Source organism: Ochotona curzoniae, unplaced genomic scaffold (assembly GCF_017591425.1).
Source record: "Ochotona curzoniae isolate NIBS_2020 unplaced genomic scaffold, NIBS_Ocur_1.0 contig_2723, whole genome shotgun sequence".
Taxonomy (NCBI): Eukaryota; Metazoa; Chordata; class Mammalia; order Lagomorpha; family Ochotonidae; genus Ochotona; species Ochotona curzoniae.
Genome location: NW_024465573.1, coordinates 3,988,665 through 4,003,604, shown reverse-complemented (window position 1 = coordinate 4,003,604; position 14,940 = coordinate 3,988,665). Strand labels below are relative to the sequence as shown.

Genomic DNA, 14,940 nt, shown 5'->3' with positions numbered 1-14,940 from the left:
AGGAGCCCTCTAGCCTGGGTCTAACCATCGGCTGTCTGAGTTGTTGGGGCCTGGAGGACAGGGAAAACACATCACTTCGTTATTGTTTCTATACAAACCACATCGACTAGCTGGTTACTCATTTCAAGAGGTTTCTAAATCTGAAGCTAAGCTGATTGGCTAGGAAGGCTGTAATCATGGCTTTCTCACTGTGGCAGAGTGGATGCCTTCAGACAAATGGCCGGTGACGTTCTCTGGTTTGTAAATTCAGAGCTAAGAAACAGGTGTTACTTTGTATGCTACACTAGTTAGTTGTTGTCATCTGCCTGGGAGACTCAAAAGAGGAATTTAATTATGAATAATGTGTCATTTGCCCTGGAATGTGGGTCTGATTGTAGCTATGGACTGTTTAGGTTCCAAGGACCACCTAGAACATCTGAATTTAAAAGTATGTGACTTGCGCAAGATTTAAAATATTTATATTCATAATGGGTAATTTATTAACTGCAGATTTTAGCTATCTTCATGTTTTTTTTTTGTTTGTTTTAGGAATTGTTTATTTATTTCCCTTTCCTTGAGGGGCAGAAGCGGAGGCAGGGAGGGAAGAAGAGATATCTTTCATCTGCTGGTTCACGACTTAAGTGCCCACCATGGCTGCAGCTGGACCAGGCAGAGCCAGGAGTTAGAACTCCGTCTGAGTCTTTCTTATTCATGAGAGGCACTCTAATACTTGAACCATTACTTTTGTCTCCTAGAGCGCACGTTAACAGGAGCCTAGAGTGAGTAATGGAGCTGGGACTCCAACACAGGCACTCTGACTTGGGATATGGACATCCCAAACTGCTTCTTAAGTACTAAGCCAAATGCTCTCCCCTGTCTGCACTTAATGTCTGCAGCTCTGACCTCACCTCTAAGGAGACACTCTACCTTGCTGCCAGTCACACAGCCACTCAACAAGTGTGGATTGGGTAGCTTCCTTTGGGACTCTGTGCTGGGCCTGGGTCTGTATTGGTGGTTTACAGTCTTTAGGGGAAGAAGGTGACAGAGTAGTTTCAGTACAGGGATGAGTGCTGGGGGTGGGAGTGCTGTGTGACTAGATAGTACACCCACCTCAATCTCGAGTAGGCACTACTACAGATCTTTGAAGGGGCTGTGTAGGGGGTGCACTAAGCAGACAGGGAAGACAGAGTGAATATGGTAGAGTTAGGACTTGTGTGACTCCTAGAGAATGCAGACACAGTGGGGCATGGGAAGGTTAGATGGGCGAGTAGGGCCCTAGTCAGCAGGGACTGTGGTAGCTTGATCAGAAGATCCATTGGGTCCAGCACATTAATGCACTGCCTGCAATGCCAGCATCCCATATGAGCACTGGTTTGAGTCCTGCCTGCTCCACTTCCAGTACAGCTTTCTGCTGATGTGTGTGGGAAAGCAGAGGAAGATGACCCAAGTATTCAGGCCCTTGTACTCACATGTAAGAGACATGGGTGCTGTTCCTAGTTCCTGACTGTGTCCTGGTACAGCCGTGTGTTTTTGGTTATTTAAGGAGTGAACCAGCAAGTGCAGCCAGTGGAAGATCTCAGCTTCTCCATCTCTCTTTGTAACTCTGCTTTTCATTTCAATAAATAAACCTTTTTTTAAAAAAGCAAGAGAGAGAGAAAGCCGTAGGAAGCCACTGAAGTTATTGGAAAAACACTGCAGAATTAAGGGCAGAGCAAATTGGAAGGGATAAAGAGCAGAAGGAGGGAAGCCAGGCACCACATCGGGAGGCCCCTCGTTCAGCTGTTACCTTTGGCAACTGGGAACCTTGTTTCTAGATTGTGCTGTAAGGACGGGTAAATGGGGAGCTCTGGATGCTCACCTCATTCCTGGCAGAGGAATTTAGCCAGTCTCTTAGACTGTGCCAGGTTCCCATGACACTCCAACTTTAGAAATGCCTGCCCATTATATTTGTCCGGGCCTGGCAATATTCTGCGCTGCCCTTATGGACTGGGAGGATGTCGTTAGGGAGCCCTTGCATGATCATTTGTTCCCTGGCTTCCATGGGGATGCCTTTTGCATGTCCCATGAATGGCAGGTTTGGAACTCTGCTGACGTTTCTTGTATTTTCTCAAGAGAGGAAGCTGATAAAAAAACCTTTTCTTTCTACCAGAGTCTCAGGAAGAAATGATAGTCAAAGTTCTATTAAAAAAATGCTAGCCAATGTTGGTAGCAGCATTGACTCAGACATTGGAAAGGAGTTTGTTACATCGTGGGGAGGTAAGGAGAGGAGATTGCCCAGAGGTAATTAGGCTTGATGATAACAGAGAAATAGAAATGAAATGACTTCATGCCCAATAGCTAGGGCTACCAGCAGCAGTACCCCACCTCCCTTCGCCCCTGGGCTTTGCTTCTAATACATGGGTGAGCTAGACCTCATGCTGGCTCTGTGTTTTGTGCAAAATTTCATCTTTCTGGAGGAGCGTACTATCTCAGTGGCCAGCTTCCCCCTCTAGAAGAAGGTTGATCTTCCGTGCAGAGTCTTAAGATCCTGCTCTGAGAGAAGTGTGACACCAGCTTGGCCCTCCTCCTGGGTTGGTGTGAATGTAGCTGAGCTAGGCTCTCTGAAGAACCTGAGGATCACTTTCTGCTTTCAGTTTGACCTGCCCGGGATGTGGCAGAAGTGAGGAGAGCAGCACAGACCCTGAGCCGACAAGAGGCAGCCTTTCTGTGCCCTCACATGTGAATCCCTGGTCAAGGAGGGGATGTAAGGGAAGATGCTTATGAAGATAGCAACAGGCAGGGCTGTGGGACAGGGCCGGGCTGAGGGACGGGGCCAGGCTGTGATTATTGATGGGAATTCAGCCAGATGCTCTGTCACCAGGGCGAAAGGAGGAGCTGATGAAGGCGCCAGGACAGGGCTGTTGTCAGTGAGTTTCTATCCTTTGAGACACGCTCCCATAGCTGGGTGGCTGTCAGGCCCTGGGGTTTCTGTGCGAGTCCCCTGTGGTTTTGTCATTGTGCATTCATCCCTTGCCTATACCACTAACTCAACTCCAGAGCAGAGATGGAGCCTCCCAATAAGGGCTGCCAGCTGCCTGCCAGCCATGCTGCCCATTGGCATTCATTCCTTGCCAGGATTGGGGGCTGCCACACCCCACCTCCTGCCAGGACCCTCCCTCCCCCCAGCCACTCTGGGAAGCTGCCTACCTTCTGCACAGCTCCCCTGATGCTCTTTCTTGAGGGATTGTGTGTAAGCCCAGGAAATTGCTGTCTATAGAGGATGGAGAAAATCTAATTCTATGCTCGTTCTGACTCCACAGCAGCACAAGCAGGGATGAGGAGGGGAAGTGACATTTGTTTGGAGCCCATTCTATTTTTGTCATATTTTATGGGTTCTGGCCCTGAGCTTATTTTTTATTATTATTTCGTAAACATGCTGCTGAGTATGAATTCCTTCTATTTTACAATAGACGGAATGGGAGCACAGAATGTATAGGGGTAGATAGATTGAAGTTAATAGAATCAAGATCTAAATACAGTTTTGTAAAAACAATGTGTTTATTTACTTGAAAAGTAGAGCTAGGAGATCTTCTATTGGTTGAGTCAATTCTCAAATTGCCGCAATAGCCAGGGTTAGTCCAGACCGAAACCAGGAGTCACACACTCCATCTGGGTCATTCAGATGGACAGCAAGGGCCCAAGTGTCTGGATCATCTGCTGCTGCTCTGCAGTGGACTAGACCGTTAGCAAGGCAGCGGGGACTTGACCCAGCACTCTGATATGGAATGCCCATGTCCAAGGTGGCAGCTTAGCCCACGGTGCCACAAGCCAGCCTCCTGAAACCCCAAGCTAGTGTTTTTTACTATAGTTGCAAGCTTGCATCCCCTTACTCTGAAGTTGCTGTTGAGGAACCTGAGGCCCAGAGAGGCTAAAATGAATTGCCTGAGGAAGTAGAACTGGTCTCTGAAACCCAGGTTTTGTTCCTGCTATGGACACTGCCTTTCTCACTCAGTGAAGTGCCAGCATCTTGCATGGGCATGGGTCTCCCTAATATGACAGTTTTGTAGATAAAGGTATTTCTGCCACTTGCCTGCAAAGACAGCTTTGCATTTGCAAGCCTTCACATGTTGAAAAGTTCCTAGGAGTGCGTCTGGCCCTCTGTTCCCTCTCTTCCCCACAGACAACACTTTTTGTTTCCCAAGCTTGTGCTGATCTGGAGGTCACCGACATCCACTGCCAGCAAGAGATGCCCCATCCTTCTTGGTTGTCAATTTCAGCTACTCATGCAGTTTATCTCTTGCTTAAGTCTAAGTTTCATTTCTGTGCTACCCTCGGCTCCCTTCTGTCAGCAAATTGGCTTTCCAGTGGGATATGTGTGTCTTGGAGTGGGGATATTAATTGTCGTTTTTCTTCCCCATTTTAGCTACCACCATCTGTGATCTGGACACCCAGTTCCGTTGCCAGGAGTCAGGGACCTGCATCCCACTCTCCTACAAATGTGACCTTGAGGATGACTGCGGGGACAACAGTGATGAAAGTCACTGTGGTAAGGCATACCATATCTGGGAACTCCATCGCGGAGGTGGAGATCGCCACACCTCACTGGGCTGTATGAGTGGGTAGGGCTTCTGGAAATGGGGACTTTTTTGCCGGCTGTTTGGGGACTTCAGTTATTCCAGTTGAATAGCTACCTCTGCCCACGTAGGAGGGTTGAGTTACTTATGTTGTCCATTTTGTTCCAAGAGACCTTGTTTGCTGTTTTTCATAAGGATTCAGTTCCATTAGAAATGTTTGATCTAGAGCTAATGGGACACTGAATTCATGGTTGGAAAACATGGAGTTAGTCTACCCTCTGCTCCCCTGCCGTATTTCCGGTTTGATCTCCTTGTGTTTGTTTTTGTTTTCTAATTTGCAGAATTACCTGCTTTACCTTGCAAAGCTACTGCTTGTAAGCATGAAATACGACTAAGAAAGTTAGATTTCTGAACAAATTCCTAACTGTTCACACTCGGGCCACATCTTAGAGCAGGTGCAAGATTAACAGCCTGAAGAAATAGACCTATGCCATTACAAGCTGTTTTTATTTTAACCATTCTAATTTAATAAGCTGTTATAATTTAGCAGGTGGTACAGGCACTGATTAGCATTTTTTTTTTGTGAATGACACTTTTTGCATCAAGAAAAGTAGCCTGTTATGATTGCAAGGCTGGTAGGACTTCCTTAGGCCAGGCCTTTTAGTGTCTGTATTTAGTGGCTCAGTTCCCTACAGGTCAGGGAATTTATTTAAGGTGGCATGATTAGTTTGTGTCAGAATGGGAAACTGGAACCCATGCCTCCTGTCTTCTAATTTCTCTCCATTTCCCGTGTGTAGTACCGTCCTGTCAGCTTCATGAAGACTTCCCTTAGTCCATCAGCTCTGACCCCAAATGTAAGATTGTAGATCAACCAAGGAGACATCCTTCAATACGCATCATGCTCTGTGTTGCAGAAACCACAGTTGTGAAAGGGAAATGAGAATGGCGGCCAGACACTGACCCAGACATGGTGATGAGTGGGGTGGCCCTGCTGAGCCCTCCCTCCATGTCCACAACAGCAGGTTCATTGCCAGCCAGGCTGTGCATGTGCACATGGGCAGGGCTAGCTTCTTTATGAGCAGGTGGCTTGATTCACATGCATTGAAATGAGGGAAGCAAGGACTGTTCACAAATCATTTTCACACAAATAAACTCAAGGAACAAGTACATGGCCACCTGCACATGGAACATACACCTGCCCTGGCACACATGGAACAATTTTTTTTTTTAATTCCATAATTTGTCTTTGAAATTCATGACTTTTTCCCCCTTGGCTTCCACCTCCCTGAAGGCTGACATGTGCAGCTTGCTTCATCTTAGTAGTGAGGAAGCCCCACATGAATTCGTATTTCTAACTTACTGGATTCACATTTGACCATTTGGCAGTTTCAATCTCCCTCAATCATGCATTCATGATCAACTCATGCTAATTTATCCAGAGCCCGTTCCAAAGCCTTAGCTAGTCCCTTCTTTGAGCAGGTCCTCTTCCTGATTCGCCAAGCTTTCTCCTGTTGAGTGGTCTGAGTCCCCAACTTTACTATCAGTGTGTGTCCTCAGTATAGCAATCAGCACAGATATCCCAGGCCCAGGTGTGGCTATATCTATCTTCTGCAGCTCCAGAAAGTTCCACTTAAAAATTGTGCCTCTGGGTCTGTTCAGGCTGTTGCGACAAAATGCTTCAGCTGGAGATTTCAACATGGTAGGAATGTGTTGCTTGTGATCCTGGAGGTGGGAAGTCCAAGGATGCCAGTCGATTTTGGTCTGATGAGGGCCCTTTCCTTGCAGACACAGCCTTCTGTATGCCCTTCCATGGCAGGAGAGAGTGGGTTTTTCACAACCCCCCTAAGGTCACTTGTCTCATGTCAAATGCCCTCCTCGGGTCCCCACATCTTGGTACTCTCACCATGGGGGCTCAGTTTCAGCATCAGCTATTTGGGGTGCCCCTTGGGCCCTAGCCAAGGAGAGGTGCTGCCAGTGCAGCCTGCTTTCATATCTTGGTGCAGCTGCTTTCCTTTGCCTTGGGACTCTTGACCTTCCAGAGACCTGTGTTCCTCAACAGCATGGGAGCTCTGCCCACAGAAAGTCCCCAGCTGTTTCCTGCATTGCAGCAGCTGTACCCGGCCTGCTTGCCCTGGCTTGAGATCATCGCATGATGATCTGTACTTGTTTCTGCCTTCCTCAAACCACAGCTGTGTCTCCAGAAGTCTTCTGTGTTTAGAAAGGGCTACTGCCCTTAATCAATGCTTCTTTACGTTCCTCTCGTCATACAGGGCTGTTGGGGAACATGGATAGTGCTGTTCTTGCCGTGAGGCAGGGAGCTGCTCAGAGTCTGAGGGTGCTGGTATCTCATGAGTACCCAGAGTGGCAACTGTCCTGAATGACCTCACTGCTCTGCTTAACGTCTCCTTGTCCACACTATTGGCAGCTGATCAGTGTTGTGGGTCTGTTTGCTAACTTACTAGCTTTGCCACCAGGACCAGGATCTTGAACAGGCATTCATCTTCACATCTCTGATGTTCCTGCCCTTGCAGAAATGCACCAGTGTCGGAGCGATGAATACAACTGCAGCTCCGGCATGTGCATCCGCTCCTCCTGGGTGTGCGACGGAGACAACGACTGCAGGGACTGGTCTGATGAAACCAACTGCACAGGTCAGTGCACCCTGGCTGCCATCAGCAGCACACACCTGTCCACGCACTGGGGAGCCTCCTAGCTCGGATACCCCCGGAGGGCAAACCCTGAGGACTAGCCTGGGCCGGAGAAGTCAACCAGATGAGTACTGCCTGGAAAGATGGTCTAGGATGAGATGAGGAGCTTGTGGCAGGATGTGTTTCAGCTTCCTGAAGACAGTCTTTCTAAGAAAAATATCCACTGAGCTGAACAGTGTTGTTCTGAGTGCTGTGGCACATTCAGATTGGGGCCCAAGTTTCCCCTGTCTGCAGGACCAGAAGCCAGAAGTTGAAAGATCAGCTCCCTAGTATGGGGAGCTACTTTGAGCAGCACTGAAATGGTTCATGTCTTTCAAATGGAACATCTGAGGGGTTCCCAAGTCAATGAAAATGTAAATTTGTGCCCATTTGGGGTGAGATTTCTTAAAAAAAATAACAAGTTTAGAAGCACCAAGTCTATCTGTTAAAGTTGATCGGGACCATTGATCGGGACCAGGGTGATAGTTTCATGAAGAGTTAAATGGTGGCTCAGGTAGTCTCACAGCTACTTCGTTCTGTCTGTTCTCCATTAGAAGGATCTCCTGGAATCCCATGTGTTGCACAGGGTATTCTGTGGTGTTCCCACGTTTTGTTCCCTGTAGAGTTTGCCCATATCCTTCCTGTGCCTTTTCCACTGTTTATACCTGTGCCTCTGGAAAGGCCAGACGAAAATGTTGCTGTTGCAAAGAAAGGGCCTGCAGAAGCAGAAAGAGCCAAGGTTGGCAGAGAAATCACCCTCATCCCAGGAGACTTGGGAATGCTGTTGGAGAACTTGTGGTTTGGGTGGCTAAGTGGCTTATGAATTTGAAGGATGCACTGGGCATTGCTGCTTGTCCATTACAGAATGACTGAAACTCTGGCTGTGTAGCAGCAGCAGCAGCATGTGCCGGTCTCTTGGCCTGAGTTCTTAACGTCATTTCTGTGAACAGGCATGTCAGGAACTCTGGGTTTTGCTTCTGGTTTTCTTCTGGCAGGGTGAACTGGGGAAAACTGCAGGTTCTTGCTCTGCTGGCTACACGTGCAGATCTTGCTAGGATGTTTCTTCCTCTGTGTCCTCTCACAATAGCCAGAGATCGGATGTGAGCTTGTTTTGATGTGGGCCTGACACTCTGTTTCCTGGTCTATTAAATTAAGCTAGCTGTATAGCCAACGAAAATAGGTTGGACACAGCTGACCTCTCGTTGTCCTGCCATCCACACTCTGCTCTGTGTGAACAACCTTGAGCTCCTCTGGCTTTTGCGTTTTGAGGAGCTGTTTCTTTGATTCCCTCCAACCTACCCCACACCCCGTTGGTTTTGAGCCTGTGCATCGGAGTTGGTTTAGCTATTATCTATAGGTCTTTTATGTGCATTCCTAATATCTTTCTCCCCTCTTTGATATATAGGTACCTTGTTTTGGTTCCAGTCTGCCCACAGTTCCAATATAAAATACCTAGACAAATACTTAGTATTTTAAAACACTAAATCTTAATTATTTTAGTTTTACGCTTCAAAAAATTCTAAAACGAGTCGTTTTCTAATTGCTAAACTTATTCAAAGGTATGTAACTTTTTATGGCTACGTTATGCTTTTTAAAATTTTTGTTTATTGGAAAAGGGGACACAGGCACAGCACGCTCTTCTGTTTTATTTCTTTAAAAAACAATTTACTAATTTTTATTAGAAAAGCCTGCTTACAGAGAGAGGAGAAACAGAAAGTAAGATTGTCCATCCACAGGTTTGCTCCCCAGATGACCACATCAGAACTGATCTGATCTGATGCTGGGAGCTTCTTCTGTTTCTCTCCTGTGGGTGCAGGGTCCCAAGGAATTTTATCTTCCTTTGCTGCTTTCCCATGCCGTAAACAGGGAGCTGAATGAGAGTGGAGCATCTGGGACATGAACCAGTGCCCACATGGGATGCTGGCATTTGCAGCATCAGCCAGTTTAGTCATTGCACCAGCACTTGTTTTACTTCTTGAATGCCTACAACACCTGGGGCTGGCTAGGCTAAGATGGGGATCCTAGATCTTGGTTCAGATCTCCCTTGTGGATAACAAAGATCATCTTTGCAATTAAACACATTTATTGAGCATGATATGCCAGCAAGTCAGAACCAGACAGCTTATAAAGTACTGAGATGGGAGATCCAGGAAAATTACACTTGTTTGCATTTTATTCTTTTGTGATCTCTGGATTGGAAGTCATTGAAATGAGCCCATCTGTGATGGAGTCTGGAGGCTTCAGACGTGACCTCCTCCAGGCATTGCCCCTTGGAGGCTCCACTAGGACTCGGAAAATGTTTTTAATTAAACATTCCATTCCATTAAATTCAGTGTAATCTGAATGAGTAGATGGCCATGATTATCATTTTAGGTAACTTTATATTTTGTATAAACAAGACTTTGATGAGAAATTTCCAAAAAAAGGCTGTCTGACTTGTGACACCAATAGATCAGAAGTATTCCAGGTGATGCCTGTAACTGGAGCAGAAGCTCATGGAACATGCACGATTCATTCACTCCTCTTTACCAGAGATCAGTATGTTGTAAAAAGATTTTTTAAATGAATTCTGAGTACCAAAGGCTGGACCTGTGGGAACTTCCTGTAGACTTACATCCTGTCAAATATAGCCTTGGTCTTGGGAGAGATGAGAAGACACTAAGGATGGATGAGTGCTCATTTTAAAGTAGGCTGAAGAGTCAGGTACTTCATATTTCTGACTATGCGCACAATAGCCTCCAATGCAGTAGAAATTCTAGAAGACATGGAAAGCCAATTTTCTCAATCCTTCAGCAATTCACTGGTAGCTGTCACATTTGAATAAGAAAATATATAATTTGCTCTCAACAACCTGATTCATTTGCTTTACCGTCTTCTACTATGAGGACGTCTTGTCCTTGGAGTTAAACTAACAGAGAGCATCTCTGTGACAGTGGCCCCTCCCACCTGTCCATGGTTATTCCTTACCTGGTTTACCACAGACCAAACATAGGGAGTGGACAATTCCAGAAACAGGGTAGGAGGAATCAAGATGGTGGAATAGGGTAAGGACAGGTTTAAACAGATGGAGAAATATTAGCCAATGTGAAGCAGAGAGGGCACATCCCAGGAAACAGGAGAGGACAGAGCAACAGCAGAGGGGTACCCAGAGACTGTCAGACACAGGAAAGCGATGAAAACCACAGTGTGGCATTGCAGTGACTGATACCCCAGCAGCATTCAGCAAGTGGCGATCTGAACTCTATTTGCAGCCAGAACTCCACCAGCAACAAGGTGGGAAGCAACAGGAGCTCAGGAGGTGAACCCAGACAAAGAACTGCTCGTCCTGCTGGTTTGTTTGATTTGACCAGGAGCAGAGACAGAGCAGCAGATCCCAGATGGGCGATGCCAGAACCAGGTGGATTTCACAGCCCAGTCTGGCCTGTAGAGCCATATTGGGCACCATTTTGTTTAAGGAGGAAAGGGCTATGTGGCAGGACTACCCATGCACTGAGCTGGAAGTGAACTCATTTCTGACTCAGTGAACTGCAGCAATGTGGCACCCTACAGGTTCCACTCAAGACAGGTCCTGGTAGCCCTCACACCTGACAGCCAGGAGATTAAGAACTCTAGTAGTGTTGTACAGGTTCCATTTTGTATAGTGTGGCAAGAGTTTTGAGACTGTGGGGACAGCGCTGAGCTGCGCATGTGCTGACCTCGGCGAGAACTTGCTGAATTCCATGCATTGTGCTGGTCCCACAGGAAAATAATACCGACTACAGCATTGTACAGGTCAAAATAGGTCCATGTGGCCCTCAGACCTAACAGCCAACAGGTTGCAGCAAGATCACCACCAGGAACAACCTAGCTATATAGGACACCTGGTGTCTCTCTAATCCTGGGCACTACTCCAACCAGAAGTGGGAGAAAGGTTGCACAGACGATAATGCAACCTCAGTACAGTATCACAGGAGGTAGAGAGTAGTGAGCTGGGGCTGTGGAGACCATGGTGGAAATCTAACATAAGAACCCAGACCTGGAACTTGCTGGAGGGAGTGGCAAAAGTGACAGTAAACAAAGAGCTGTAATAAGTAAAATTGAACTGTAGACCTGTGGGTGACAGAGCTTAGAAGCCTGCTCCAAGGAGAAGAATCTGATAACCGGAATTACAGTGACCAAGAGCAAAAGAAGAGAGAAAGGCACAATGAACATTACAGTAGACTCCCCTGCAAAGGAGCAAAAGACTTTGACAACCTCAGAGTTAACTGAGGAAGACATGGAGAAAATGTGGGCTACAGAATTCAAAACACTTGTTATAAAACTTCTTATCAGCAATGGAAAGCACGTGAAGCAGCCACTCAAGAAATTTAAAGAATGTGTCACACAGGAAATGAATCAAGTGAAAGCTGATCTATCAGAAATGAAGAATACAGTGAAGCAAATTAAAAGTACGGTGGAGAGTCTTCAAAACAGAATGAAGAAAGCAGAAGAAAGAATCTCAGAATTAGAAGATACTTCCTGTCACCAGGGGGAAACAAACAAAAAGCTGGAAGCAGACATGGATCAGGACCCCAAAAAAAGTATTCAAGAATTGAAAGACACAATTAAAAGGCCAAATACAAGACTTATGGGAGTCCCAAAAGGTGCAGAAAGAGAAGCTGGGTTTATAAATGTAGTCAATGAAATATTAAACGAAAATTTCCCTAATCTAGAGAAAGACTTGGGAAACAACATCCAGGAGGGGCACAGAACTCCCAACAGACTTGACCAAAAGCGATCTTCACCAAGACATGATAATCAAGCTCTCTTCAGTTGAACATAAGGAAAAGATCCTTAAATGTGCACATGAAAAAACCAACTTACATATAAAGGAATGCCAATTAAACTCACAGGAGATCTCACAGGAAACTACAGGCCAGAAGAGAATGGAGTGACATATTCCAGATTCTAAAAGCAAAAAATTGTCAGCCCAGGATAATGTACCCAGCAAAGCTTTCCTTTGAAAATGAAATAAAGTGAAAAATGAAATAGGAAAATGAAATAAAATTCTTCCACAGTAAAGAAAAGTTAAGAGAATATGCCTCTTCCAAACCTGCCCTACAAATGATACTTACAGCTGTTCTCTTGACAGAGAAAAGGAATAGCGCCCACCAAAACCAAAGGCAAATGGGAAGAACATCCCAGTAAAATAATAGAAGACTAAATCAATGAACAACCCATTGCTAAAATGACAGGACCAAATTACCACCTATTTGTATTCACCCTGAGTGTAAATGGCTTAAACTCATCAATCAAACATCATAGATTAGTAGATTGGATTAAAAAACAAAACCCATCTATTTGAGGCCCTCAGTAGACACATTTTACCAACAAAGATCAGCAGAAACTATATCTCATGGTTTTTGATGTTTTTTTGTTAGTTTCGTTTCTTCAAAACCCTTTTTTTCTGATTAAATTCTTCAGTGACTCATACATCATACAGTAGCATCCTTCAAGAAGATTCTTGGGCCCGGCGCGGTGGCGCAAGTGGTTAAAGGTCCTCACCTAGCACGCCCGGGATCCCATATGGGTGCCGGTTCTAATCCCGGCAGCCCCGCTTCCCTTCCAGCTCCCTGCCTGTGGCCTTGGAGGGCAGTCGAGGACGGCCCAAAGCTTTGGGAACCTGCACCCGCATGGGAGACCCGGAAGAGGCTCCTGGCTTCGGACTGGCATAGTATCGGCCCGTTGTGCTCACTTGGGGAGTGAATCATCGGACGGAAGATCTTCCTCTCTGTCTCTCCTCTCTGTATATCCGCCTTTCCAATAAAAAAATAATAGAAATAAATCTTTAAAAAAAAAAAAGAAGATTCTTGATTTTTTCTTTTTCATTTTTTTCAGCGACACATCAGTCATTCAGTGGCATGTTGTTTAACTTTATGGTATTGTTAATTTTTTTTCTTCCTGTTGTTGATTATGTTTTGTGGCTTTCCATTTAAAAGGATGTATAATAACTATGTAATGGAGGCTATCATATCTAATAGCATGCTATTTAACTTCATGGCATTGTAAATTTCTATTTTTCTTCCTGCTGTTGATTTTATAATGTGGCTTTTTCATTTAAGGGAATGTACAGTAACTGTGTCATGGAAACTGTTTATTCAGATGTGAGATTACAATGCAGTATGCATCTCTACTCTTCCAGACAAAGATGGACTCCCACTGAAATTGTTTACTATATGTTGACAATAGGATGCTGGACTCTCTGTTATTGTCCATGTCTGCAATGATGGACATAATGGCTGTGTATGGAGAACTATACTATAGTGATGATATAGGAGAACTCAGTGAGTGGGGAGGGAAGTAAAGGAGGGGTTAATGGAAATCCCAGGGCCTATGGAACTGTATCATATAATGATAATAATAAAAATAAGTAAAACTAAAAAAAATTAAAAAAGAAAATTCCAGAAATAAAACACTGATAGATTTTAAAATGCTCCTATTCCACTCTATTGCTCTAACATTTCTGTTTTATTATTAATCTCTCATTGTGCCTGTGATTTACATTCATTGCAGGCACGCATAATTGAATGTTTCTTAAGAAACAAAATGCGCTCATACACAGGGCCCATTGCTGTTTCACAGTTGCAAGCTTCCCCTGCAGTTAAGGGACGGGCCCTTCACTGTCAATCAACAAGGTCGGGCCTGCTGCCTCTCAGCTGTGTGCTGAGGCCAGCTGCTTTCCAGGAGCAAGGGGAAGGGCAGTTGCTAAGGCAGCTATGAGTGCTGGTTGGGCCTGAGGCAGGTACGCTGCATCCCGATTTGTCCTTGACTTGCCGTTTCGCGATGTTCCTCAATGATGGCATCAGTGTCAGAAATGAGTGCCAGTGAGGCTGCTCAGTGACTGCTGATTAGCATGTGCGTCCCCTTTGGAGACTGTGAGGGGCGCTGTTAGCAGAGCGTTGCTTCTCTCTGCATAGACAGTTCTATTTCACGGAGCCTGATTTCGTGGTAGGTTGGAATGCATCTTGTAGGTTTGCGTGTCTTGAGTTTTTTGTATTATTTTTAACCCTTGGTGGAGCCATGGCATTACAGAGTTTTGAAGGCTCCTTGTATCACATTGTCTGCAATGCGTTTAGAGCTCAGTAGGCTAAGCGAACATCAAGCTCTCCTTAATTCGTACCATGGGTAAAAAACTTTATTTAAGAAGAGGAAGTAGTGTGGTATTGTAGGGGGAAAAAATCAGGCTCTGGACTCAGGCAGCCTGGTGCTGTTCATTGTAACTTTCTTAATCTCTCTAGCCCGTTTCTCAATGGTGAGAGGTAAGTAATATCTCATCAACTGTAAAGAATGAGTGGTTTCTCAACAGGTGCATGTATGTGCACCTGTATGTAGCTTGTGTCATGCTGTGTCACCCACAGACCCGAGTCGCTGCCCACTGGAGGAGCTGGCATGGCTGAGGAGAAGCAGGGAGGTGCCAGCAGCGGGTATCTCCCCCGTTTCCCCAGACATGTAACTCGTCTGCCTTCTCTCTCCCTGGCAGCCATCTCTCACACCTGCGAGGCCTCCAACTTCCAGTGCCGCAATGGGCATTGCATCCCGCAGCGGTGGGCGTGCGACGGTGATGCCGATTGCCAGGATGGCTCCGATGAGGATCCAGCCAACTGCGGTAAAGAGACTTGCGATAGCTCCTGCATGGAGCTTCCCCAGGGTTTTCTGTTCAGGAAAAGAGGCAGCAGATGGGCCAGGATGTGAAAACCTGTTCC

General features: G+C 45.8%; 1 protein-coding gene and 1 long non-coding RNA gene across 2 annotated transcripts in view; both read left to right on the top strand.

The window, feature by feature from the left end:
- Positions 1-14,940, top strand: part of SORL1 (sortilin related receptor 1) — a 165,241-nt gene that overhangs the window by 106,397 nt on the left and 43,904 nt on the right. Inside the window, exons 24-26 of the mRNA XM_040976801.1 lie at positions 4,382-4,504; positions 7,064-7,183; positions 14,718-14,843. Coding sequence (XP_040832735.1) covers positions 4,382-4,504; positions 7,064-7,183; positions 14,718-14,843 — 369 coding nt within the window. The remainder of the gene's footprint in view (positions 1-4,381; positions 4,505-7,063; positions 7,184-14,717; positions 14,844-14,940) is intronic.
- On the top strand, positions 7,190-8,500 carry LOC121154044. The gene is made up of 2 exons (XR_005883454.1): positions 7,190-7,295; positions 7,333-8,500. It is a non-coding gene; the product is annotated as an uncharacterized LOC121154044 (long non-coding RNA).